General features: G+C 41.6%; 1 protein-coding gene across 1 annotated transcript in view; it reads left to right on the plus strand.

Moving 5' to 3' along the window:
* Nucleotides 1–4,704: 4,704 nt before the first annotated feature.
* sntg2 (syntrophin, gamma 2) overlaps nucleotides 4,705–27,403 on the plus strand; it is a 77,584-nt gene continuing 54,885 nt past the window's right edge. The window contains exon 1 of the mRNA XM_031866708.1: nucleotides 4,705–5,089. Coding sequence (XP_031722568.1) covers nucleotides 5,021–5,089 — 69 coding nt within the window. The 5' untranslated portion in view covers nucleotides 4,705–5,020. The remainder of the gene's footprint in view (nucleotides 5,090–27,403) is intronic.

Raw genomic sequence — 27,403 nt, forward strand, 5'->3', positions numbered from 1 at the left:
CCCCCCGCCCACACCCCATTTCAAAATAAAAGCCCCAAAAAGTGAATTCTAACTGAAATGCTTGTGATGAAGCTTTAATAACCTCTGTTTATGGGTGTCAAACATTAAGATTATGTCTCCTCTCCCCCTCTCTCCCCCACCCAGTCCCACCCTTTCAAAATAAAAGCCTCATGGATTAACTGTATTTAAACGTTAAGCTCAACATTAGGCTTTTTTGTTGAAATAATGAATGCTCTTACTAATACTGCGACTACTGCTACTAATATTTCTGGTATTACTGTTACTACTACTGCTACTACTTCTACTGCAACTTTTGCTGTTGCTTCTATTACTACTTCTACTACTACTACTGATACCATCACTATTATTCCTACCACTACTGCTATTACTACCACTACCACTACTATTATTACTTATACCACAACTGCTACTACTGCTATTCCTGCTACTACTACAGCTATTAGTACGACTGCTACTAGTACTACTGCTACTGCTACTTTAAAAACTGGCTTTACTATTACTACTACTTATTCTACTACTACTACTGTTATATTAAATACTACGACCACTACTACAGCTATTACTACGACTACTGATACTACTTCTTCTTCTAATTACTAATACTTCAACAATTTCTACTACTACTGCTACTACAAATATCACTACTGCTACAACTAGTACTTATTCAAATGCTAATACTTCTACTGCTAATAATACTTCTACAACAACTACAACTTCTACTACTACTACAACAAATATCACTACCGCTGAAATTTTTTTAAGCTACAGAAACCGTTCAGCTCTTTCAGGAGAGGGGTGATATGACTTCATATTTGTAATCTTTCAACTTTTTGAATTATTAAGCTTTTTGCAATTGTTTTTAAATTGGATATCTATTTTCAGCAATGTTTTTGCAATTCATTTCAGCTTTCAGCATTCCAACGCATTTTCAGCAGGAAATGCATTTTCTAGTTTTATTTATTTTTCTAGAGGTTTTTATTACAATTGCATTTGAACTTTTCTTTCCTTCCCAAGGCTGATTTCCATTATAGGACAGCATTTTCAAGAACAAGGTATACAACCAACATTGTGACAAAATACATAGAATTATTCAAGGTAAAAGGGACACCAAGGATGTTATTGATTATATAAAATCCATAGAGAAAGCTCTTTTTGGAATTTATTCATCAGATATGATCCAGCTTCTAGGTTAGTAATAAGGGATGTATGCCTTTACATCTGTTCGTGTGTCTGTTATCGAACCCTAGGCTGATAAGAGACAAGAAAATACATGACAGAGAGAGGATGACATATGACAAATGCATTTAGAGCGTAATGACTCCATGGTTGCGTTTTAGCTGACAGACGCAGCAGGAAGCCACTCAATCCATCTCTGCTGACAAAGGCCCATCAATAATGAAATTAATGCGAAATGGAGAGTTGATTTCTTCTGTCAGCATCGGGGAAAATCCTAACGGCAGCCAGATGTTGGAGAGGCGTTTGTCTCGAGCGAGAACAAACAGTGTTATAGTTGTGTAAGTTAGCTCAGCATCAAAGAACGCTAAGTTTTGGAAGGATTTTGTTTCTGATTCCAGATGGTGTAAATGGGGCACAAACTGTCGCCTTCTTTTGCAGCCATGCTAGCAGCACATCACTAGGTGCTTTGTCGGGCACCTGTGAAACTAACGACACCCCTGTTAGCCTCAGCTGTAGGCTACATTGTGTAGCGCTAATTAGCAAAGGTTAGCACGCTAACACACCAAACCAATATATATTGGTTCAAATATGAACTTGATAACTTGGTAAACGTTTAACCATTTTTGTTGTAATTTTCCTCGTGAGCATGTTGCCATGCTAGTGTTAGCATGTAGCTCACAGCACCGCTGTGCATACAGGTTCACAGAGCCGCTAGCACTGCTCTAGACTGTTAAATTCATGTCAGAAAAAAGCTTTGGCTTTGTTTTTTGGAACATTTGTGGAATTAAAACCATCTGGACAGAAGTGACCGTTTACTCGCATCCTACGCCCAAATGCCATCAAGAAAACAAGGCTAGGTGGAGCTGTAAGGACTACATCACATTCCCAAGCATGAACGTGGAGAACAAAAAAGTTTAACATACTTTAAAACGAGTGTAGACATCTTGTGGACATGACTTAATGGCAATGTCAGAGATTAAATGCAAAGTGTGCCCACTGTTAGATTTGACTGTGGTGACCTGATGAATATGAAACATGAAGCAAAGACAGACTGAGAGAATGCAAGAAATAAAAGACCTTAAAAGACCCTTTTGGGGAACCCGGCCTCTGTTATTGTCTGCTGAGGATTACTGTGTGATGAGTTTTCAATTTGATCAGAAAAGGTTGTAGTAGGCCATGAGAAAGATAGAAGCTGGAGCATTACGGCAGCGCACTTAATGCCTGAGCAAAGAATTCTGCCACGGACACAAAGGCTGTGTTAAGATATGAAAGGATTAAAACAGAAGTTCCACCTAAATTCTCTTCCACAACTGGTTATTGTTCATAAACTGAAAAAAGTTTGAGAAATGCAACGCATCGTCAAAATCCAAAGATCTCCCCACCTGGGTCCTCCGGGGTGGAAGTCTAGTTTTAGTGGCCTCTGCTAGATGATCAAACACTGTATTCAGAAGCAAGAACACCAGAAATATGTGCATCCTTAAGCCTTAGTCCCCTAGACAAAGAAGGGTCATAAATATTGGCAGAAACTGGCCCAACAACTGGTTGACCACAAGATTTTGTTGAATACCAGACACAGGCCTAGAGTCTGGTATGTAAAACACAACCCCAGGAAAGTGAGCTTTTTAAAAAAAGAATTTTTTATATCAGGGAAAAGAAAAGTCACTTTGAAGCTTTCACACAAGGTTTTCAAAGCCTCTAACAAGTTAAAGATGCAAGAGAGAGATGAAGCACTGTGATTGCAGGCTGAGAGAGGGAATGACAGAGCTTTAAAATGAACTGATTGATGGTCGGACGTATGGAGGTCTTTTTCTTTCAACACAGGGCTGAAACCAGATGCTAGCGCTACATCACTCCAGAACATCATCTTCCCTTTCACGATAAGGAGATACTGAAAGATTCATTCATGTTAAAAAAAGTTTCAGTTCCTGAATGTGTGTGTGTGTGTGTGTGTGTTTGCGGGTGGGGGGAACAAACCTCTTCTCACATCATGAAAGTTTGAGCAACTGATCCAGAACCAGGCAACAATTAATAAAATCCAGAGTATCAGAAGGGCAACAGAAGATTTAATAGTTCTGGTAACTGGTCAGTAAAGTTAGTACAGTAACACTCGGGATACAGCAAAGAAGCTAAGGCGATCCGAAAAATGTTCTTCTGTGTTTTCACTGTCAAAATGAATAATATGCACAGAGGTATATGTATATTTAGATATGTGTACTGTCTGGGAAGAAAACTTCATTCAATGAAACAACTCATATATTTTAAAATGGGTAAAATATGCTTATTCGCTTTCTCGCCATTCAAATAGCCACTGTTTGTGTCTTACCACAGCAACCTTTATTTATTTTTGAAGATAAGTAAAGTTTGAGCACTACGAGCCCTATTAATGACCCTTAGGCTATTACAGACAGTGAGCATTAATGGTCACATTAGTTTCCTTCTGCATCTTTATGATCGGTGTTATTGAATCATTCCATTAGGTTTTGCTACATAAATCTATGTTGTTCTTGCCTCCTTTCACACCGACGCTGTTTGTACCTTCGCGGCTGCATTCTGCCTGCAGGAGTGTTTATCCGACTAAAACTCAAGGCTGCACACTGAAATCCACAGGGACTGCTATATTTGTCAACAATAAGTTGGGGGAATCAATTTAGCCTGAAATCCACAACGGCATTCACGCGCCGTCTCATCAGATTCTTGCAGAGCAATATCGAGTGGACGCCTGTCACTGACGTTCGAAGTGAGAGGGGAGCAGACAGTGCTGTGCTGTAATAGTACACTGTCCATCATTGTTACCCTCCCAGATGGACGTATAGCTCTAATCCTGATCATTTAATAATAAATGGCGAGCAGAAGTCTGTCACAGATTACCGACTTGCAATCACACAAAGTAAAACCACCTCTCAGGTACTGTGTGCACTTAGGCGTTGGAGAGTCTCTATTTATAACCTCTACTGCTCCTGACAGAGTGGTGGTTATTGGAAGAGGTATAAGCCTGCCTGTACCACTAAAATCCATCGTGAGTCTGGCACTGATGGGGTTTGTGGGAGTCAGACAGCATCCTCCCCCCCCCTCCGGGCCAGCTGTGAGGAGTCAGTGGTGGTGACTGGCTCACCAAAATCATCTCTGAGCCATCTCCCCTCTTGCAGGAAAACAAGCAAGGCCCACTCCCGTGTCCACGGAAATTCATTTGTGCCAGCATCCGAGGAGGTTTAACATGCTCGGGGAAGCTGGCACAGAGCTCTGGCTCTCTACTGATTTACATGTTGTTGTTCTTGGTGGTCTTTCTTATGCCAGGGCTGAATCCAAGACAAATTGTACTGATTGTTTGTGACAGTGCGCCAACACAAACCATATACACATATACATATATATATATATGTATATGTATATATCTATATGTGCCCATGATTTATGCGGATTTAAATGCCATAATGAGTTGAGGATTTATGCCGGTGAATGGGTTAATGTCCTGTGGTTTGACCATGGGTTTGACGCAGGAATGGTTAATAGGACAGGCAGCAGGTGGAGAGACATGCAGACTGATGAGCAGCAGCAGAGGAAGCCACTGTGTGCTGACAGCCGTGGAGAAAAGAAGCAACGATTGCACGTCGCTTATTCGCCCCATGCAGCAGGCAACATTGTTCTAATTGCAGGGTTTAGGCACCTTTAAAAAAAAAAAATAGCGCTTCCAGGCATGGTTTCTCCGTCTGCCTCTCTTCGTCGAACGGGACGCCGGTGAATAACAGTCCATTGCCGGGTAGATGACTGGAGGAACTCTCGTCGAAGTCAGCGGACAGAGAAAGCGGGGTTTTTTCTATGGGAAATGAATGTGACCGGGAAGCAGCAACCTGAGCTGATCGAGCGACCCGCCTGCCTTTTGGTTCCAACTTCGGCAAGTAAACCTGTCCGTGTGGATGGAATTGACTCGGTTAGCGATGTGCAAAGTGTCGGGGCAGGTACGAGGAGCATGCACGCCCGTGCAATGTTTGGTGTGCGGATGGAACTCCAGGCTACCTTTTTAAAAACCCGACTGTTTAGTGTTTCGTTGCTTATAAATACTTGTTGGTGGCTAGAGGGCTCTGATATAAAACTATTTACCACATAAATTGCAGCATCTGCACATTTCGGCATATATTTAGCAAACTATGGTGCTCGTACTCGTGCAAACGTCTAACTTTTACCATTAACGTTTCACAGGGTACCGTTACTCCTTCCACGCAAACACCGTGATCATCCAGAACGGAAGCGACTTCTGTGCGCGTTGCTAACAAGTTTGAAACGCATTTCATTGAAATACTGTTTATTTATTTACTATTACGTTCATGCCGAGTTCCCCACAGGACTATGCTCATTTCCCGGAGTCCCTTTGTTCTGTCGTACGAGACGTGTAATTTGACCGATAAGCAAGTACACGTTAAACTCTCGGATATGTGAGTGCAGGCTGGTGTGACGTCCCTTATGATGAAGCGGTGCGTTTTTTGGGTTGATTTTCTATCTGTTATTTGTTGTTTGATAGGTCACAGCAGGTGTGCTATACAGACACACAAACACTGGAGCAGCTTAACTATTATAACTTTGCATTTTGTTGACGTTTCTTTGACGACAGTTTTGAGAGATGTTTGATTACCGTGTAGCTTATTTCTCCATATGCCTGTAATCAACATCCAGTTTCAATGAATGCCAGATAAATATATGCCTGGCAGGTTGAGCATTAATTATATCATGAATGTTGCCATTATGTTCTTTTGTCAGACTCAGACTTGTATCGAGCTGAGCTTTCTTTCTCAAGGGCTTCATATTTAATTGGGCATTGTGGTTTAGGCTACTTGAACAAGAAAACAAATTATTTAGACTTTTTTTTTTATTTCACAGCGGTTCATATTCTCTGAGTGGGCTGTTAAAAGCATGAAAACCCACCTCTGATTAAATATTGCATTGTATCTACAATTCCAATCAAAGAGGGGGGAAAAGATATATTTCAGTTTTTACATTATGATGATTTTTCTAATCTTAATTTTTGCATTGCTTTTCTGAACCGGTCAGTCATATGTATTTTTATTTTTTTTAATATAAAAGTTGAGAGAATTCATGCTTCCATCCTCTTCTGGCTAAACATGACACACCGTTTTATTTGCAGCATGTTGTCCAGCCGCCGGCCTGTTAATGCCTCCGCTGGACACATGGCACCTTTTGATTTCATCGGTTCCCTGGTGCCCCCCTTTTGTGGCCACTTTCCGATCACGAAGCATTCCGCTTTTGAAAAACCGGATACCTGAGCCTCGAGGGACACAAGTCTGCGGCTTAATTCTGGCTCATAGAGTGTGCCCAGATCTCACACATTTCCCACTCTCCACTTACCACTGAGTGATGGCTAAAATTACACAGCAAGCAGCGATTTCCTGTTGAAATGGGCTCTCCCACAAACACAGTTAAATGCGTGCAACGCTCTCACTCCATCGTGCATGTTTCCGATCACCCGCATTTCAGGGTTGTTCAGCGCGGACGTGATTGCGGTTCGACGGGAAGTGAACTCGAGACTGTGCAAGGCCCTTAAACAGTTCATCAGAAAGCACTTGCCAGAAGCCATCAAATCAAATTCAGCAATTCTAAAACGGCTCTTTAAAAATCTTGCATTTGGCATTTTGAAACATACCGATACACTAATCAAAGGCTTGTGTTGAAGGCCCGTTGGGTGTTGAAGGTGTTTCAACAGTCGTCTAGATGAAGTAGACTGGTTCTTGTGATCCAAACACAAGCAGGACGGCCGGTGTCCGCAGTTTCCCCACATTCTCCATCCCCGTCTTGGTTCAAGCTGCATTTTTGTCATATAAAATGCACCATGTACATTTCTGTAGACCTTTTACAATCTCCTGGAGTGTGTGCGTGCGCGCGTGCATGTGCGTGCGCGTTCTTCGGAACAACTAGCTATCAATCTAGTTCATTTACTAAATTGGCTTGCACCCTTCAGGCTAAATAAATGCCAGAACTGCAAATACGTACTTACTTCCTTTTGTGTAAATTGGTTTGCTGGCAAACATCTGGAGCTGGCCGCATCAGATGTTGGCGAGTACAAACTTGTTAATGATATCAAAATTACATTTTCAATTTGAAATTGCATTTCACCCAATTCCGCCCATTTTTCACTTAGTTTGGTGGGTAAAAATAGTTTTGGCTACTTTTTGTATGGTTTGGACGGTGTCCGCCGACACAGGGTTTGGCCGTATTCCTCCTCTCAGCAGGCTCAGCTTGACGCGCGGTGACCAATGACCATCAAAACCAAAATGTCGTTTATAACAACCAAGTTTAAACTTTTTTTCCTATTCCATGTATATTTTTTGCTATAGATGCAAGACTTGTAAAAGCTTACATCTGTTCATATGAACAGTTTATCTAATAGACTTGTTTTATCTCATGTTATGGCTTCTATTTAACAATTTTCATGAATGTAACTGCAGATTTGAGTGAGTGTGTGACTGAAATGAACGTTCAAAACGATGATGCCACTCCGTGACGATTAGGAGGGTTGTATTATAGACTTTAGTTCTACTTCTCATTGTCAGTCCAATCTGGCAACACTGGATTCAACAACCCGTTTCTTTAATTTAGTGATGAGCCCTACTTAAAAATCTTGTGTTTGTGCGAGTTTAATTTTTAGGATGCAACTCAAGCTTATTGAAACATTTGTCTCCTATAGTTTCATGCAAGGATGACATGTTTTTTGCAGGCCAAACAGGAAGTTAGCATCGCACTGGATCTTTCGGCAAAAAGCCAATGAGGTTTTACCATCGATTTTGGGGTATTGGAGAAAATAAACTCTGCGGCAAACGCAAGTTTATGATACTTGCACGTTTTGTTCAGCAAGATAATCTTCACAAATGGAAACCACTGTTGTGATTTTTGAAGCGTGAATGCAATCGACGGAGGTAAACGGCTAACGATAGGCTGCCGACAAACTACACCACTAACCGCCATTTTTAAGACGTGTAAAAGCTTCAAAACTGAAAAAGGAGTATCTATTGATCTATTTTACATCGTAGAACAAAACATTAACATCTTTTAAACTTGGGTTAACCACAGACCTTATTTCATTCATCTAACCAAAAACCCGTTCAGAAAGGTAACCGGAAGTGCAAAGATGCTGACTCATTTCCGGGTTTTAGGGCTCACTCCTGCAGCACTCTATTTAACAATTTGTCATACGCAGTCCGCCTGAGAAGTGAGCAGGACATCTTCCTCTGAGCAAATATGCCTGACCACACTGACACTAAAATACTTACAGTGATGGATAACCATTCTCTCACTGCCTTGCAGGATTGCACTGGCTGTTGGTGACATTAATGTGTTGGTCAACATAACCTTTTACAGAAGGGAACGAGCGGTAAGGACAACCCGGATCACTAAAAATGGGATTAAATATAGTGTGATTATTGGATAATCAAACCCACGTCCCTTTTTAAAGGCAGGATAAAATACAGTGACATGCATGTCGTATAAAATTTCCAACTGCCTGTGGTCACACGCCTGACGGTCTCTTGGCAGGAGCCGCAGAGGCATAATTATACCCCAGTGGAGTGTGAAAGTTGACGCTTTTGTATTCAGGAAGTCAATCATATTTTAACCAAATCACTCCTGCTGGAGCATGAACATGAATTCACTTTATAACTTTTCATTTTCTCGGAGCCACTCGGGTAATTGGAAATGACACAAAACAATCAGACCTTATTATTGTCAAATATATAAAAATGTCAGTTTCCTAAAAAAAAAAAAAAAAGGTCATTTAATCTCTTTCAGTGCCTGAAAAATATTCACTTTTTGTCCCAATCATTGGAGTCGGTCCTTCAAGATAACCGGTGTAATTTAATGACCCTAGATTAAGAATAGAAACCCGTTGTTTGACTCCTCCAAGACTTTCCTCCTTTTGCTTTATTAAATGTTTCTGCACCAAACTTTATATATAGACATACAGTATACATATCTAGATATCATTTCCTGGCAGATGGCTGCACAGTTTCACTTTTGAAGACGTATGAACTAATGACGGGAACTCAAGGAGACCCATGAGAGTTGTGGAATGGGCCAAAGGGCAGACTCCAGTGTTACATCATAAATCTTTTTTTAAAGATTATAATTAGTCCCTGTAGGAAGTGCTAAATTACATATATAATAGTGTTATGCACACTCGTATTCCATAATTCAGCCGACTACAAACGCAGGCTGTAATTAAAGTCTTAATTAGGTGCCGTTTTCAATTTTTAAAGCGTCGAGAGGATATGTTGTCGTAAATCCTGATGCGTCAAAGCAAGTTTCGTTGTCGCTGCTTGAAGCCTTCCTTGAAATGTTTCCCCGGTAAATAAAGGGAAAGTCGTCCTCTGCATTATTAATACCCACAGCGTTTCATTAGCATTCTTATTTAGATTCGAGGCAGGGAACTTATGCATTTTAATGTCCCCATTCATTTCCAAGTGAGAAGACATCTACCTTGCCCTTTTACCAGCCGCTAGTGGATTTCTTTCTTACCACTTATAACTACGCTTTAAAAAAGAAAAAAAAACATTTTTATTTTTTTTTTCATCCTTGAAATGGGAAGAAACAAATACTGGAAATATTCACAGTCCCAGATTGGTTCCTCAAAAACCTACATTCACCCTGAATTGCTCCTCCCACAGTGCCAACATTAGAACACCCAATCCCCACTCATGCATAACTCCTAACTGTTACTGCATTGTTGATTGTGTGTTTTTCTGTTTGTATCATAGCAAGGCAAAAAGACACAAGCATTATACTCTAATTATATATTAAAAAAAGGAAAGGTACTGTTTCTAGCCTTGTCTACTAATTTCCTTCATCCTGTCTCTTGCGCTCACACAACCACATGCAATAATCTCACACGTTGGACGGATTTGGGGAATTTGCGGCTATCATCAAGTCTGCCGTGCTGCTATTTGTGCAGCACGGCTCTGCGAGACGAGCCTATTCAAACAATGAATATACAGTGGAGAGGAAATGCATCAAGTGGCTTTGATTTCCCACAGAGACGCTCCGAGGGGAAGATTGAAGCGGGATGATTTCTGTGAGCTCTGTGCATACGAGTCCCTTCCAGGATATTGACACACAGCACGGTGCTGCACACAGTGGGTTGACTGATGCATAGGGATATGGTCCATGTATAAGATATTTGCATCGGGGCCAGTGGGATTGGTGGGGGGGGGCATAGAGCGAGCAGACCCTCCAAAAGTGTGTTGAGTGACGAGCTGACCACTGCAGTTAAATCTTAGTGAGTGTGTGTGTGTGTGTGTGTGTGTGTGTGTGTGTGTGTGTGTGTGCACGCACACACACACAGAGTACGGAAAGTATTCAGACCCCTTTAAATTTTTCACTCTGTTTCATTGCAGCCATTTGCTAAAATCAAAAAAGTTCATTTTATTTCTCATTAATGTACACTCAGCACCCCATCTTGACAGAAAAAAACAAATGTAGAAATTTTTGCAAATTTATTAAAAAAGAAACTGAAATATCACATGGTCATAAGTATTCAGACCCTTTGCTGTGACACTCATACGTATTTAACTCACATGCTGTCCATTTCTTCTGATCCTCCTTGAGATGGTTCTACTCCTTCATTGGAGTCCAGCTGTCTTTAATTAAACTGATTGGACTTGATTAGGAAAGGCACACACCTGTCTATATAAGACCTTACAGCTCACAGTGCATGTCAGAGCAAATGAGAATCATGAGGTTGAAGGAACTGCCCAAGGAGCTCAGAGACAGAATTGTGGCAAGGCACAGATCTGGCCAAGGTTACAAAAGAATTTCTGCAGCACTCAAGGTTCCTAAGAGCACAGTGGCCTCCATAATCCTTAAATGGAAGAAGTTTGGGACGACCAGAACTCTTCCTAGACCTGGCCGTCCAGCCAAACTGAGCAATCGTGGAAGAAGAGCCTTGGTGAGAGAGGTAAAGAAGAACCCAAAGATCACTGTGGCTGAGCTCCAGAGATGCAGTAGGGAGATGGGAGAAAGTTCCACAAAGTCAACTATCACTGCAGCCCTCCACCAGTCGGGGCTTTATGGCAGAGTGGCCCGACGGAAGCCTCTCCTCAGTGCAAGACATATGAAAGCCCGCATAGAGTTAGCCAAAAAACACATGAAGGACTCCCAGACTATGAGAAATAAGATTCTCTGGTCTGATGAGACCAAGATTGAACTTTTTGGCGTTAATTCTAAGCGGTATGTGTGGAGAAAACCAGGCACTGCTCATCACCTGCCCAATACAATCCCAACAGTGAAACATGGTGGTGGCAGCATCATGCTATGGGGGTGTTTTTCAGCTGCAGGGACAGGACGACTGGTTGCAATTGAAGGAAAGATGAATACCAAGTACAGAGATATCCTGGAAGAAAACCTCTTCCAGAGTGCTCTGGACCTCAGACTGGGCCGAAGGTTCACCTTCCAACAAGACAATGACCCTAAGCACACAGCTAAAATAACAAAGGAGTGGCTTCGGAACAACTCTGTGACCATTCTTGACTGGCCCAGCCAGAGCCCTGACCTAAACCCAATTGAGCATCTCTGGAGAGACCTGAAAATGGCTGTCCACCAACGTTCACCATCCAACCTGACGGAACTGGAGAGGATCTGCAAGGAAGAATGGCAGAGGATCCCCAAATCCAGGTGTGAAAAACTTGTTGCATCATTCCCAAGAAGACTCATGGCTGTACTAGCTCAAAAGGGTGCTTCTACTCAATACTGAGCAAAGGGTCTGAATACTTATGACCATGTGATATTTCAGTTTTTCTTTTTTAATAAATTTGCAAAAATTTCTACATTTCTGTTTTTTTCTGTCAAGATGGGGTGCTGAGTGTACATTAATGAGAAATAAAATGAACTTTTTTGATTTTAGCAAATGGCTGCAATGAAACAGTGAAAAATTGAAAGGGGTCTGAATACTTTCCGTACCCACTGTGTGTATGTATGTATGTACGTATGTATGTATATGTGTGTTGATCCACTTATTTATGGTTGGCATATCTTTCTTAAGCCATTTTCTGACCATTAACCACAAACAAAACCCTTTTAACAAGTACCCATCTTGCTTTTCACAGTGAAGCCCGTACCAGATCACCAAGGTACATGATTTTAAAGTTAAAATGGATTTTCATCTTAATAATTTCCGCCAGGACATGGCGGACACTTCTCAAAGACGGAGCCACAGAGGGACAATTCCAGAGAATGTGAAAGTGGTTTGCCGCTGTGCTTTCACAGGACCTCCAGCAGGCTGTCTGATTAGAGTAGTTAGTCTTTTGCGCTGGAGTGCAAAAGACCATTCTTCCGGCTGAATTCTCTCCAGGAGGGAGGACTTAATATTAACCATTGCTGTCTTCACACTCTGTCCAATTATCACAGTGTTCTTGCTTTAATATTCAGAGCATGGTCTCTGTTTAGATCTTACTTATTGGTCGTGTTTTTATGGGCTTTTTGAAAAGTATGGAGGCTGTTCTTTCACATTCTGGTGTCGTCTTTTGGATTGATTTGGAAATGCCAAAGTGGTCCTGATTCTGCAGATAAGTTGTCCTTTGGGTACTTGAAGCTCAAATTCGTACATTGAATGAAAAGTGTGCAATATGTCATCTTGGTCTCCACGAAATTACATTCCCACACAACTAAACTGGTCAAGTGGAGGCAACAAAAGTACTTGGTTAGGTAAGGTGTAGGCAACAAAAGTACTTGGTTATGTTTAGGCTACAAAAGTACTTTATTTAGAAGGAACATGGACAGCTTTGTGTTTTTAGACTCATCCACCACCCCTACCTTCTCCCTATGTGGACTTCCGCCGACTCAGTTCCATAGTATTTGTGATACGTCAAAAAGAAAAGTAATCCACGAGAGGCGTATTGGTCGAATTCACAATGCCGTTTCCTTGTATCGCAAGGAAGTTTTAGATGACTGGGCTGTATACGCAGTGAGACCATTTCCAGTCCTGTCATATTTACAGGGCATGAAGTCCACACAAACCATTTTAAGGTTTCAGTCCCGCCCTTCCATCGGTGCCTTCTTAATCAATTCATTCCGTATATTCAGGGAGCGAGTAATCAAAGTGTTATTGGGCTCTGAAAGATAACATGTTAATGAAGGGTCTCCCACTAATGTGTAAACTGGTGGTCCCCACGCTACGTACAGCATGCTAACCTCGACGACCCATCTGTATTCTAACGTTACCCCAGAGCTGTCCTTACTAGGCTCCTAATGTGCTTGCTCATACCTTATTTGAAGAGTTGGGTCTGTGATTGACAGCGTGGTGCTCAGAACAGAGATTCAATTGAATGAATCAGCTTTGGACACATTTGTGCAGAGGTGTTCATGACCATTTGTGAACTAAGGATGGATTTGATTCAGGGATTCTGTCAGCCGTGTTCTCAGGCGGGGAAAAGCTTCTTTCTTCTCATTCAGAGTGTGCACGGAGAGGAGTGGTTTTTCACAGACTGGTCCGTTGTTAATTAAAAAAAAAAAAAGTGATTCATTGGATTTTTAAAAATATTGTAATTTGTTTTTTTATAAAGGACCAGTGTAAAGGATTTGGGGGGATATATTGGCAGAAATTAATATTTTCATTGGTGTATAATCACCTGTAACTAATAATTATTATTTTCTTTACCTTTTAGAATCTTCACAGAATCCTTTCTGTTGCACCACCATGTTTCTACAGTAGCCCAGAATGGACAAATGCTGACTCTAGTGAGGGCCTTTCGTTGTTTTTACGTTACCTGAAGGCCACCCTAGTTCTCTGACACGCTGCAGCTTACCAGCAGATGTCTTTAGATCCTTCACACCGTCCCTTTTTAATGAATTTAAATAGTCAGTGCATACCTACCTTTGTGTGTGGCAAGCAGTACAATATAAACATGCAGCCCATCAAGGCCACATGATGAACATCTCCACGCTCAACGGTCTGATGTTGCAGCGCCCAGGGGTTGATCCTTCCTGTCTGGAGATCTGCTGGGTAAAAGAGGGAAATATCCACAGGAAATCAGAGGACATAAGTCTGTCATTAAACCAGCTGTTTTCTTAGTCTGACACGTAGGCATATACTGTCACGTCAGCCCATGCCTTTTTATGCTGACAGGACGTTGCGCTGCGGCATTTTTGAGATTAATTTATCTTCAATATTGGAAGTTTATAAACCGAGTGGCGCTATCCATGGTGCTGAAAAGGGGATTTGATTCTGGCATGTTGAATTAGCGTTCAACATTTGGTTTTGTTGTGTATGATCGTATCCCCCATGTGTCTGCATGAGGAAAGAACGAGGCAAGAGAGAGAAAATATCGCCCTATTTGATCAATTCAATTAAAAAAAAAAAAAAAATGGATTCGTATATTCCATAAAGTTGGAGGCATTTCTAGATTAATACAGTCATCACATATTACTTCCTATTTGAATGAATATCTTTGGCAGACTTCAGTCAGGGGACGTTAGGAGTCTTTTATTCTAATAAAAAAAAATCACTCCAAAAAGGCTTCATTTGCGTATTAAAATCACTACAATTTCCCTCTGGGGGAGAATGATCCCGGACCCCCTCACTGATTAGTTTCATATCTTGTCACCTTTTTCACTACTCTAGAGTTTGCAGGTCTGTGTGTATATAATAAAGAACAATATAAAATATATATAACATATACATTTTTTTTTTTTATTAATCTATAATGACGTCAGAAACAGTCCGACTGTCAAACATTTTCACAATAGCGCCGGAATTTCCTGATGTAACTCTTCCCATGGCTCTGCTTTAACTGTAACTCACCGAGTATTGACTGAACCGCCGTCTGCTGCAGGTTTACCCAGCATGTCTTGAGTCATCAGCTCCCGCTTGTTTTCAGAAACGCATTAAAAAGAGCTTAAGTGCAGACATGCTGATGCATTGATGACTATAATCAATCACTGTAAATTAGATCCCTCATGCAACTTAATAAAAACACATCTTTATAAGAGTCGGTGGTATTTGAAGAAGGGTCTGTTCTGTGTATAAACACAGTTTTTCACATTAAATGTGCCCCTCTGCTGCTACCACTCTTATGTAAGAGTGTGTCCTGATGGAAAGATGCGGGGATTAAAAAGTGTGTGGTGAGGCCACGTTTGGCGAAATAACCAAAGCTGTCGCATTTGAAATGATGGATTATGCTCATCAGTGCAGCTGCATCTCTGGGCTGTTTTTTATTTTTAATGCATTTTCCAAAGAATAAATTGTACCTTTTAACTTTGAAGGCTGCCAGGCAACATCGCCTATTGGTGCACACAAGAGGTAACTTTGCCACAGTTTGACACGATTTCTAAAACGTGCATGTTTGCAAATTTGGAGGAAAAAATGTGCGTGTCGGCAATAAAATGCATGCTCACAGTTTGCAAAAATATATGTGCTTGCACTTTTGCCGTGGAGGCTAGACCTGTCTGCATATTTACTATTGCAAATATATGAGAAAATGCTCCTTATCCATCTCTTTGATGGTTGTTATGAATACAGCAAATACTTTGTGACTTTATGAACAGTTGTAGCTCTCTGCCTGAAACTCTAAGACAATTATTGATTAAAAACAAAAGCCTAAATTTTCTAAAAGGCAAATTAAGATGACAAATTGACAGGCTTGTTTTTTTACTGTTAAACTGAAAATCCACCGCTGTTTCGCTGCTGACACAACACTGGGTAGTTTAAGTTGACTTGTGCTGGGTTCTGCTTCTCATCCTCTTCTCTGTTTTAATGCAAGTGTCTTTAAAGGATCCAGATATGTATCCAAATATCTGCCTTTAAGCTGGTGGACCAGCATCAATTAATATCTATGAGTTTCAAATTAATTCATTTGATTTAGACTGAGGGTGTTTTGGGACCTTTTTTTTTGTTATTCATGAGGTGGTACGTCTTTCAGTCCAGTCATGTTTCATGCTCATTAACAACCTCTAGGTTGAAATGAATGTGCTTTTATTATAGTCAGGTCCGCAGCCAGAGACAGAGAATTAGGAGTCTCGCTATGGCCCAGAGACGGTTCCACACATCGCAACTGATGAATCACGGCTGAAACTTTGTAAAATCCACGATGAGGGGTTTGTGAAATGGAAACAGAACTGATGAAACTAAAGTGTGATTCTTTACAGAGGGCTGTAAGCGCAATGAGACTCGATGGTGTTTGCTGCTGCAGTGTATCGTGCAGGTTTGATGATGGACGTTATCCGATTAGATCTGGAAAAAAATGTGTGAGTGAGTGAGCTCTGGCCGCTGGCTACGTTTGTCGCTTGACAGTTGAAGGTTATCAGTGTCTGAAAAGTTTTTCTTCCACTGTAGTTTCACAAAGCGCAAGGCAGTCGAGCATCATCCCCGTCTCCGGAGAAGGGAGGGGAGGGCGAGGAGGCAGAAATGTCAACACATGCTTACTCCCAACTCGTCAAATACAGCCGCTCGGTCAGCGCCCCTCGTTAGTTTGTGTCGGGACACCGTGTCGATACATGCTCGTTACACGCATCGTGCCCTTTCAAAATAAGACTGTTAGGTTCAAGGCAAACCCCACAAGGTTCAAGAAAAGAGTGTGGTTGACGTTAACTTGACTACTAGCGACTCACGTCATCAGAGTGTCTAACGACTTTGACTTTTGCAAGGGAACATATTTATCAGGGAGGCCTAGATGTGACTTTATGGTCTGATCAAAAACCGTGGTCTGATTGGTCTGACACATGGCCAGATAGAGGCATACGGGGCCCTCTGGGCATCAACAAGCTGTGGGCCCCAGTCGACACCCTGCAACACCACCACTGTCTCTTTTAGCATTATGTATTCTGTCACCTTCAAGTAATGGAGCAGTTTCAGCACATAGGGGAATAAAGGCCTAAATAACATTCAAAACGTATGAAAACTTTCTTTTTACAGACATCTGTAAAATAATTTCAGTCAAAAGAAATACTCTTGAACATCATGCTGCCAGCGCAAGTGTGTATTTTTCTAGTTCAGAAAGGCTGACCTTTTGTTTTTGTAGCTGTATCATTGTACACAGAGTAACACAGGGCAACAACATGGCAGGCTATGCCTTTTTACAAATGGAGCTCAACATTGCCCAACTACAGAACTAACTGTGATGGAAACAAGGCACAAAGCGATGCAGTGCAGCACCACTCTAATTTGTTGGCTCTCTGATGGTGAATGTTAGAAAAGTCAGCCAAACTGCTTTTGAGCGAGATACTGGTACAACCGGTATAACCGGCCACCCCTCAGAGACGCTCCGGGTGGAAGATCAGGACTTTATATCAGAACTAGGACCAGGATGCACGCTTTTTATTTCTTTGACTGTCTGGAAATCTGTTATTTTCATTTTCCAGATGATGAGCAAAGGCTATAATAATACTTCATTCAATAAAAATAAACTGGCGACTCAGTCTTTTTGGAAAATCCTGATTCAGGTGTACAGCCCTAGGAGGCTTCTCAATTTTGGCCTCATTGACATCACTTTGCTGTTTTAAATTGGAAAACGTCTGCAGCTAATCAACTTAAACTCTTGAACAACTCAAATGAAACGTTTGGCTGTTGTTGCCTTGGAAATCCCTCTAGTGTCTTGTTTTGTTGTGCGACAACACTAACAACAGTGTTGGGGTGAATAAATGCAATAATTAATAGTTAATATACATTTCATACAGAGGCAAGAGAAAATCCAAAGTAAAGGTGGTAGCTGGTCGTGTCTGAAGGGGGTCCTCGAAGTTTTACTAACCTCCATAACATATTAAAGTTGAATGCTTATCAAAGTAATTATCCATCGGGATCTCCAGTATTGGGAGAAAGTACTTTTGACAGTGTGTCAGACACATTTAATCAACATTTAATGCTTTATGCTGCTCCTCTCACATACAGATGGTAGCTACACGTTGTGAGCATTAATTATGCTGCCACTAAAAACAGTTCCTGCCCTCTTAGGCAAAAGCTCATTAGAGATCTAAATTGAATCTTTTGTTTAGTTATTTATGACGTTGGTTAGCTGGAAATAAAGTAGAAATCGAATGAGATTTGATAACTGATTGAGGCTGTGTCGGTGAAGGGATTTTTCCTGCGCTGATAATAATTGGCACAACAGCGAGATATGAGGTATTATTGACTTTTTTTGTTGTTGTGCAAATTATGTAATTTATCCATTCTATATGAATAAGCCTAATTGTTGACTATCATTGGGTATATTGTTGGTTTTTAAATGACAAAGATAACAGTTTTATAACTGATGAAATACTTAGTTGTTAAATGCAAAACATGTAAACAATTGCAAACACGCATGTAAACATAATGGGCAATATCTAGGTCAGCCTAGATTGAAGTCATGTCCGTATAACGTACGACAAGTCGATAATGTCAAAATGATCGAAGTCATGTCCATATATAGTACGATAAATCGAGTGAATTCATTATTTTGACAGGCCTCCACGTCTTAAAGGCAGGCTGGAGATTGGGCGATGATGCAGGAGCTGATGAAAGTGTCTTGTTTCTTCCAGCAGCTGAAATGTTTTCGCTTTAAAAGCTGCAAACCTGACAGTAGTGCCTCATTTCCAGTGAACTTTGAAACCAACATGTCCCTTAACAGCATTTTTCTGCAAAAAAAAAAAAGCATCCTGGCAAGACTGATCCACTGAGCAAACACTATGATTTTTCTTCCGCTTCAAGTGTGCCAAGCAAAGTAAAATCTACACTGATGCACTTCTTTCAACTGTGAAAAGTGTACTTTACCCTCTCCCACTGGAACCACAACTGTGATGCCTTGGTACAAACGCTGTCAACAGTCGAGAAGATGGTTGAGACATTTAACAGCCGCCGTCTCGCACAATTTTAAAGATGCTAGTGTTTGTAGAAAAGATGACACGTCTCTTGAACCTTGTTTGTTGCAACCTGACTAAGAACGCACTGATGTTCGCTCAGGCAGAGAAACGGTCCTCTGTTTTCTGCTTGAAGCAGATACACTAAAGATATACCATCAAATCTGGTCAACTGCACACAATGCAAATTACAGTGGGGAGGCCAGCAGTCTGTGTTAATTATATTCCAGACAGTCTACCGGACAGGATGCCAGTCAACCACGGTCCCTGCAAACTCGCAAATACGATGCTTTTTCTGCCCAGGAAAATGTTGCTTTTTAAGTTACAATATCGAAACTGAGTCATTGTCCAGAATGCAGAAAATATGTCATGAGAAAATAAACAATATCTTACTATAGTGTGAAAAGGAATTTAATTTTGTTGTCATGATGCAATACGCTGTTGAAGTATGAACAGTTAACATCAATGACGCTACCGGTATTTGTGGCTACTCACAAGTCGAGCCTTATCGCGTGTCCAGAGAGCAAGGGAGCTTTTAAACCTGATGCAATTGCGCATGAAGTTTATGGAAAGATGCATGAATAGATGCGAAGGACAGCATGAACTGAGACTAATTGAAAATGTTTTAAGTACAAGATATTCGCTTATTCTCAGGCTGGATGCACTTGGTAAACATACAGAGATGAGAGGAAAAGAGCTGGAGTTCCTGGTGAGTTCTGAGAACAGCATGTTGCTTGCTAGCTCACAGCAAGTGCCAGTGGTTGACACACTGCTTGGGGGGGGGGAATAAACACCACGGGCTGCACAAACAATCCAGCAGTCAAATTTGCTTTCCATATAGAAGCGCTGTTCCGGTGATTGGCTGATGGAAAAACCTTTTTAATTGAGAGAAAAAGCAAGCATGGAGATTGCTGGGAGCTTAGTCAAAATTATTTGGCTTTTTTTTTTTTAAATAAAGAAAACACCCCAAAACAAACCTATTGGATCGGCTTTTTGCAATGTGTGATGGGGTCCTACATGGACACTATTTTCTGCAACAATTGGAACAGTTTTGGTAATTTTGAGAAACACGTTTGTCTTTGCTCTTCTCGTTGATTTTTGAAGTGGGCTCTTCTGGGAAAAGATGACGTTAGACTTCCGAGCACCAATCGGTTTATTAATTTAGCAAAATAAGACGGCTGTTTGATAATGTTGCTAGGCCACTGTCAATCAGATCTTATCAAATCCACCACACGGTCCAGATAAAGGAGATTGGTGAAGTTTTTGAGTGCTGAATAATAAGGGTGGTTGTCCTCAAAGTTATATTTTAAGTTTTAAACTAAATTATATGACTGTACCATAATGAAACGCGTACACATTTATAAAATCGTCATTTGAAAGTGTCTTTTAAAACTCAATATACTGAGTGGTACGTTGGGGACTCCTCTACGTCTTGAAATAAAAGAACGTTAACGCCCTCTAATCAGAACCCCGCTCCTCTCGTCTCCCCACAGCGTCTTATCGATTTTCACAGAACAGCAGAAGCCTGTTCTCTGCTTTCTGGGTACTGGAAATGAAGCTATCAGCGCGTCGCAGAATCAGCGTTAATGACTTCACCTGCTGAAAGCGATGGGCTTTCCTACGCTGTAACAACGGGGTGTAGTAGAAGCATTAAGTTCTTAAATTATTCTCGTCTACCTGCTGACTAGTTGGCAAGCTGACATTAGCTCGCTAATTCCACCATGTTTTCATGCTAATTTCACTGGTTACAGAAAACGAGCGGAACAGCGTGCTGGTAGCCAGCGGCAGAGCTGTGTCCCTGCTTCCCGCCGCTAGGAGACTACAGCCAGGAGGAGGAGAGCAGGCGCTAGGGTTTGCGCTCTCTGAATTCAAGATGGCGCCCGCTCTCCTTCCAGCAAAGTAGTCTCCCAGTGGCAGGAATAGAGGTTGAAGGATTGCGGTGTGTAGTTTTGCATTTGTGGTCTGATAAATCCATATAATTCAGGGCCCAACACCATATTGCTATTTTCCTAGCTACTGTAGCCTTTCATATTTGTCGACGCTACATCGAGGCTTTTGTCATACGAAGTGGGCGTGGTTACACCCCTCAGCCCCTTTGCCTACTTTTTTTTGTATTTTTCAAAATGATGCGGTGGTTGTACTGAAGCTCAGACCTGGGGCTGAAGTTGAATACTTAAAATGTAAAAGTAATTGTCAGTGTATAATAAAGAGATGAGGCTTGAGGCATCCACCTTAATATGTTGTCCAATCTATCTTCTCGACTGTATGTGCACTCTGCCTTGGTCTTTATCATTTAGCAAATCAAATCGCCAAATAGAAATAAACCGAGCCTCTCCTCGGACACACCGTTGATGGGATCCCCGCTGCCGACATGGCTATTACCGCTCCTCTAGCCAGTGTGACGAATCCGGCTAATCACCAACTGTCGGGTCAAATTAGCACTCCGATTCACAGAGGACAGAGAGTGTGAAGTAAGTATGTTTAGGGGAGCCTTCGAACGTCAACAACAAAAAAAGCCTTCGACCTTCTCCTGTCTTTGCGAGTTCAGAGATCTCCACATCATGTGTGCCACGAGTTCTGTCTGTTCTTTAACTAACCCGGCAAACCCCCCTTTTTTTTTTTTTTTTTTTGCTCCTTTTGAAAGTCTTTTTGCAGTTGTTCCTAATTTAGATCGTTGTGTTGGACATGATTGCAGATATCGAGTGAGACCTTATGCCATGCCTACGACTGATGCCGTGATCTCTGTTTGAGCTCGCTCACCTACTGTGTTTTGGAGATGCCCTCCAACTAAACAAATTATACATGCTCACCCTCTGGCACAATTCGTTCTTTCACCATCTACAGACAACTTCTGGGTCTAGCTTTGCTTTTCCCTCAGTATTGTACATAGATTCCCAGATGCTACTGAGGATCTGGTGACCTCCCGCCTTCTGTGAATCTTTATTTAATTAGGCAACTTGGCAGACTTTTTCATCTCTTTGCTCAACGCCGTGCTTTAAGTTGATTTGGTCTTAAATGGTAGCGAGGCTACAGCAACTGTTGGGAATTTTGGAAAAGTTGAGAGGATTTCATCACCCAAAAGTCATGAAATGTGCACTGGACACAAATTTCGAGCTGTCTAGTTGGAATTAATGCGGCGAAGATCGTGGACACCGCAGTGTAGCCGGCTTGAGCTACAGCCCTGATCCACACAGGGGTGGACTCACGTCACACTCGACTTGACAAAACACAAAATCACAAAAAAACAGATACTTTGAATCAATTTGACAGCAGCCATTTTGCATGTGCGAGGTAAAAGGTGCGTTGGCCAGTGCAAGCTGGTTGCTGTACTCGGCCAAAGATAACTTGTGAGGTAAAAGAAACATGACTGTGAAACTACTGTAGTATTTTCAGCGGATGGTATGTTTTTGTAGGTCAACAAGGCCAACGGGTGGTGACTTTTTAGCCGTTAGAATCTCCCAGTTCAATTTTCCATCTTGTCCTATTAATATTTTAAGTGGATCCACTCAATAGATTTGAATCGGGACCTCTAGTATTAAGATCAAGGAGCTTGTGAAGAATAACATGTTAAAGTCAGTATTCTACAGCTGCTATTTCAAGGTTATATTAAATCAGCGTTTCATGTCTTCTCTGCTCATCTCGTTTTCAAGCTTTATATGAGATAAAAATTAATTATACTGCCACTCAAAACTGAAGTGCTTCTGCCTTCTCAGCCAACAAAGAGATCAGATCTTAAGAACGTCTTTAGGGTTTTATTTTCAACTTTTGATACAGACGTTCAGAGTGGAAGACAAACGGATTTAATAAGGGACTCAAAACACAGCACAACTCATCATTTTGCTTGTTAATGCTATAAAATTTATTCAAAAGTTACAGATACTAAATTTAAAAAGCATTTAATTCTGTAAATGTGCTATACTAACTAAAAGCAGAAGGCGTTTCAACAGTTGTTTTTAGTTGTCTGTCTCATGTGTGTCTGACAAGAATGATGAATTCCTATTTTTGATAAATTCCAGCTGTCTACAGGCCTCGTAACAGCTTGTGTTATACGTGTGTAAGTGAGTTTAAGTTTATTTTCTTCTGTTTTATCCAAAAAACGACAGTGGTTCTCTCTGAGTGATGCCAAAACGCAGTCTTGACCGTGGACTTGACCCCGGACCTAAACGTGGATTCAACTCTGATCTCGACCCAAATCTTGACTCTGTACTTTACCCGGGTCTTGACTCCGGGTCTTGACTCCGGGTCTTGACTCTGAACTTCTCTGAGACATGAGACCTACTTAGCTATGTTCCATCTCAGCTGATCCGTAAAGGACCCGAGGACAGTCGGACCCAATCCGAATAGACCGGAGCATAATTAGACCCAAACTAAAGTACAGTCGACCCAAACGGAGAGAGAGCAGCAACATGACGCCTCACAGATTAATGAGCGGGCACAGTCAATACCATGTCATTTTTAATGCACTTTAGTTCACACTTTCCATCCACCAGATAATGCCACATTATTCACATGTGATGATTATGACTCACCACAGGATCTGAGCTCCACCCGGATCCACTCGGGTGCATATTCACACACAGACCTCGAGTCCTGAACTCTAGCCGAATCAATCAGACTGAAGTGGACTACATTGGCCCAGGATTGGTCCTGGTTCAGGTCCTCGATACTAGGAACCAAGGACATCGTAAATATTTCTAATGTGATGCCCTTCTGACACTCAAATTATCTGCTGAGGAGATAAAATGATTTCTGTTTTTAATTATTGGTTATTGCAGCGGTCAAAGGTCATTTCGTCACAGTGCTTCGTAAAAATAACAGCTTGACTCCGACTCTCAAACTGACTTTAGCAGAAATGATTCATCCACACATTACAAACAACTACGGCGTCGATGTTTACCATGACTCCAATCAAAACCTCACCAGAACAACAAAAACCGGACATTTTAAGCTTCACAAATACAGCATTCACTGCAGAGTTGCTGTGGATTGCATTTGGGTTGTCGGCTTCACAGTGCTGCTGTGAATGTTTTAAGGGAAACGAGGACACAATTTGACCACAGTCAGCACAATGAATATGGTATGCTGTCACAAAATTTTAACTCACTTCAGCTTTGAATATATTGCAAATACATGTGCTTCTGCAGCGGCTGTGTGATTTGAATGTTAACCGTATTTGTTTCTTTGTCATTGGATTAAAGAATTTCTGACAGACTGCTTAAGGAGAATATATGACCGGCATGCGGCGTCTAACAAGATTGTATTATATACACGCGTCCCACAAGGTGGCTTTCATCCCCTCTACTGTTTTCAATCTGCACAAATGTAATGAGGTTGCGAGACGGCACCATAGTCTCTAGAATATGCTTTATGATCCCACATGGCTGCACACAGTCACACATGAGGAAGCTGGCGGAAGCACAGGGCCTATAAAGGATAAGCCCAAGAGGTGGCATCAGTTTTCACTTCCCACACATTTCTCCAACACTATGGATGTATTTCTTGAGGGCACCCATCACTAAATATGTTGCTGAAAATATGTAACCGCTCCATGGTCACCATAGCGATTGACAACGCCTCATGCTACATTTAAAAATCACAGAAAGATTTATTTTTATATTTTTTTAATAGGGGATCCCATTAAAGCTCTACCTGTCCATCAAATGCAACCATTCACACCGAAGCAAACACCGGTGCACTGGTTTAATTGGGTGCCCAGCAAAGGTGAAAGATGTCTTTGTGCAATGCTATCGGATGAAGATAAGGAAGCATAAGGTATGACACAAAAGACTATTGTGCATGTTTCAATCCTGCAGGTGGGCGTTTTCCATGGCAGCTTTTCTGAGAGCCGGTGGTAAACTGTCAAACCCCTTTGCACTGTACCGGAGCATGTCAGGCTCTATAGCCTACGGATGTTGGCACGGTTACATTTTCAAAAAGTCAAGTTATGAAGGAATCCCACAGACTGCCTCTCAGGCGCTTCGTAGGTCATGTTCATGCGATCACGATCATTTTGATTCCAACTGGAAGTCCGTTTCCGTTGATGTTGTCTCAACACCTGCTGAGTGTAGTCGGCATTAGCTGTCGCTCTCTGGGTCCATTCGTGCTGATGGCAAATGACAGTCAAAACTAGGCAGCAATGAGTGGTCCTCATATACGTTATATTATGTTGTGATTTAAATCACAACACAGAGTAACATAGGTGTTCAAATCCCAGTTGGGACTAAGTATTATATTTGATAAAGTCAATTTGACAGTCTTTGTAGCTATTGTTTCAACTGTCAATAGCCAAATGAAATGTGTACAGAAGATCTTTAGCTCCTGGTGCGGTCAAGCTCTTAAACAGCAGAATGTAAAGTTAATGGTATATGAATGTCACGTGATTTACTGTTGACAATATCGAAGACGAGAAATGATGACGGGAAACTCTCTTTTGTAGCTGAGAGGTTGAGCAGTGACAAAGAATAACGTAACCAGATTAATCGTGCTGCCTTCGTGTGCTGTCAGACTTTTCGGCTTGTTTATCACATCCCCGGGATGTACAGTGCATCCGGAAAGTATTCACAGCGCTTCACTTTTTCCACATTTTGTTATGTTACAGCCTTATTCCAAAATGTATTAAATTCATTATTTTCCTCAACATTCTACACACAACAACCCATAATGACAAAGTGAAAACTGTTTTTTGCAAATTTTTGCAAATCTATTAAAAATAAAGAACGAAAACATAACATGTACAAAAGTATTCACAGCCTTTGCTCAATACTTTGTTGAAGCACCTTTGGCAGCAATTACAGCCTCAAGTCTTCTTGGGTATGATCCCACAAGCTTGGCACACCTATTTCTGGGCAGTTTCTCCCATTCTTCTTTGCAGAACCTCTCAAGTTCCATCAGGTTGGATGGGGAGCATCGGTGCACAGCCATTTTCAGATCTCTCCAGAGATGTTCAATCGGGTTCAAGTCAGGGCTCTGGCTGGGCCACTCAAGGACATTCACAGAGTTGTCCCGAAGCCACTCCTTTGTTATCTTGGCTGTGTGCTTCGGGTCGTTGTCCTGTTGGAAGATGAACCGTCGCCCCAGTCTGAGGTCCAGAGCGCTCTGGAGCATGTTTTCATCGAGGATGTCTCTGTACATTGCTGCATTCATCTTTCCCTCAATCCTGACTAGTCTCCCAGTTCCTCCCGCTGAAAAACATCCCCACAGCATGATGCTGCCACCACCATGCTTCACTGTAGGGATGGTATTGGCCAGGTGATATGCAGTGCCTGGTTTCCTCCAGACATGACGCTTGCCATTCAGGCCAAAGAGTTCAATCTTTGTTTCATCAGACCAGAGAATTTTGTTTCTCATGGTCTGAGAGTCCTTCAGGTGCCTTTTTGCAAACTCCAGGCGGGCTGTCATGTGCTTTTACTGAGGAGTGGCTTCCGTCTGGCCACTCTACCAAACAGGCCTGATTTGTGGAGTGCTGCAGAGATGGTTGTCCTTCTGGAAGGTTCTCCTCTCTTCATAGAACAACACTGGAGCTCTGTCAGAGTGACCATCGGGTTCCTGGTCACCTCCCTGACTAAGGCCCTTCTCCCCCGATCGCTCAGTCAGGCTGGGCGGCCAACTCTAGGAAGAGTCCTGGTGGTTCCAAACTTCTTCCATTTCCGGATGATGGAGGCCACTGTGCTCATTGGGACTTTCAATGCTGCAGAAATTTTTCTGTACCCTTCGCCAGATCTGTGCCTCGATACAATTCTGTCTCGGAGGTCTACAGATAATTCCTTAGACTTCATGGCTTGGTTTATGCTCCGATATGCACTGTCAACTGTGGTACCTTATATAGACAGGTGTGTGCCTTTCTAAATCATGTCCAATCAACTGAATTTAGCACAAGTGGACTCCAATCAAGTTGTAGAAACATCTCAAGGATGATCAGTGGAAACAGGATGCACCTGAGCTAAATTTTGAGTGTCATGGCAAAGGCTGTGAATACTTACTGTATGTACATGTTATGTTTTCGTTCTTTATTTTTAATAGATTTGCAAAAATTTGCAAAAAACAGTTTTCACTTTGTCATTATGGGTTGTTGTGTATAGAATGTTGAGGAAAATAATGAATTTAATCCATTTTGGAATAAGGCTGTAACATAACAAAATGTGGAAAAAGTGAAGCGCTGTGAATACTTTCCGGATGCACTGTATCTACTGTGCTGCCCAGCAGCAGGAGAAGAGCTTGACCTTCATTCCAAAGTCTCTTAAAAAGAGAATTGGTTGACCTCGCTCACGTACGGATTGTCACATTTTTCACCAGCTCCATCATCTACGAAAAGGTCAATCTTCTGCTATTCTACACAAATCTGCCTGCAGAAGAACACACCACTCACATTTGTGTTTTTTGTGCTCCT

This window comes from Anarrhichthys ocellatus, unplaced genomic scaffold (assembly GCF_004355925.1).
Source record: "Anarrhichthys ocellatus isolate YVR2014 unplaced genomic scaffold, GSC_Weel_1.0 scaffold36, whole genome shotgun sequence".
NCBI lineage: Eukaryota > Metazoa > Chordata > Actinopteri > Perciformes > Anarhichadidae > Anarrhichthys > Anarrhichthys ocellatus.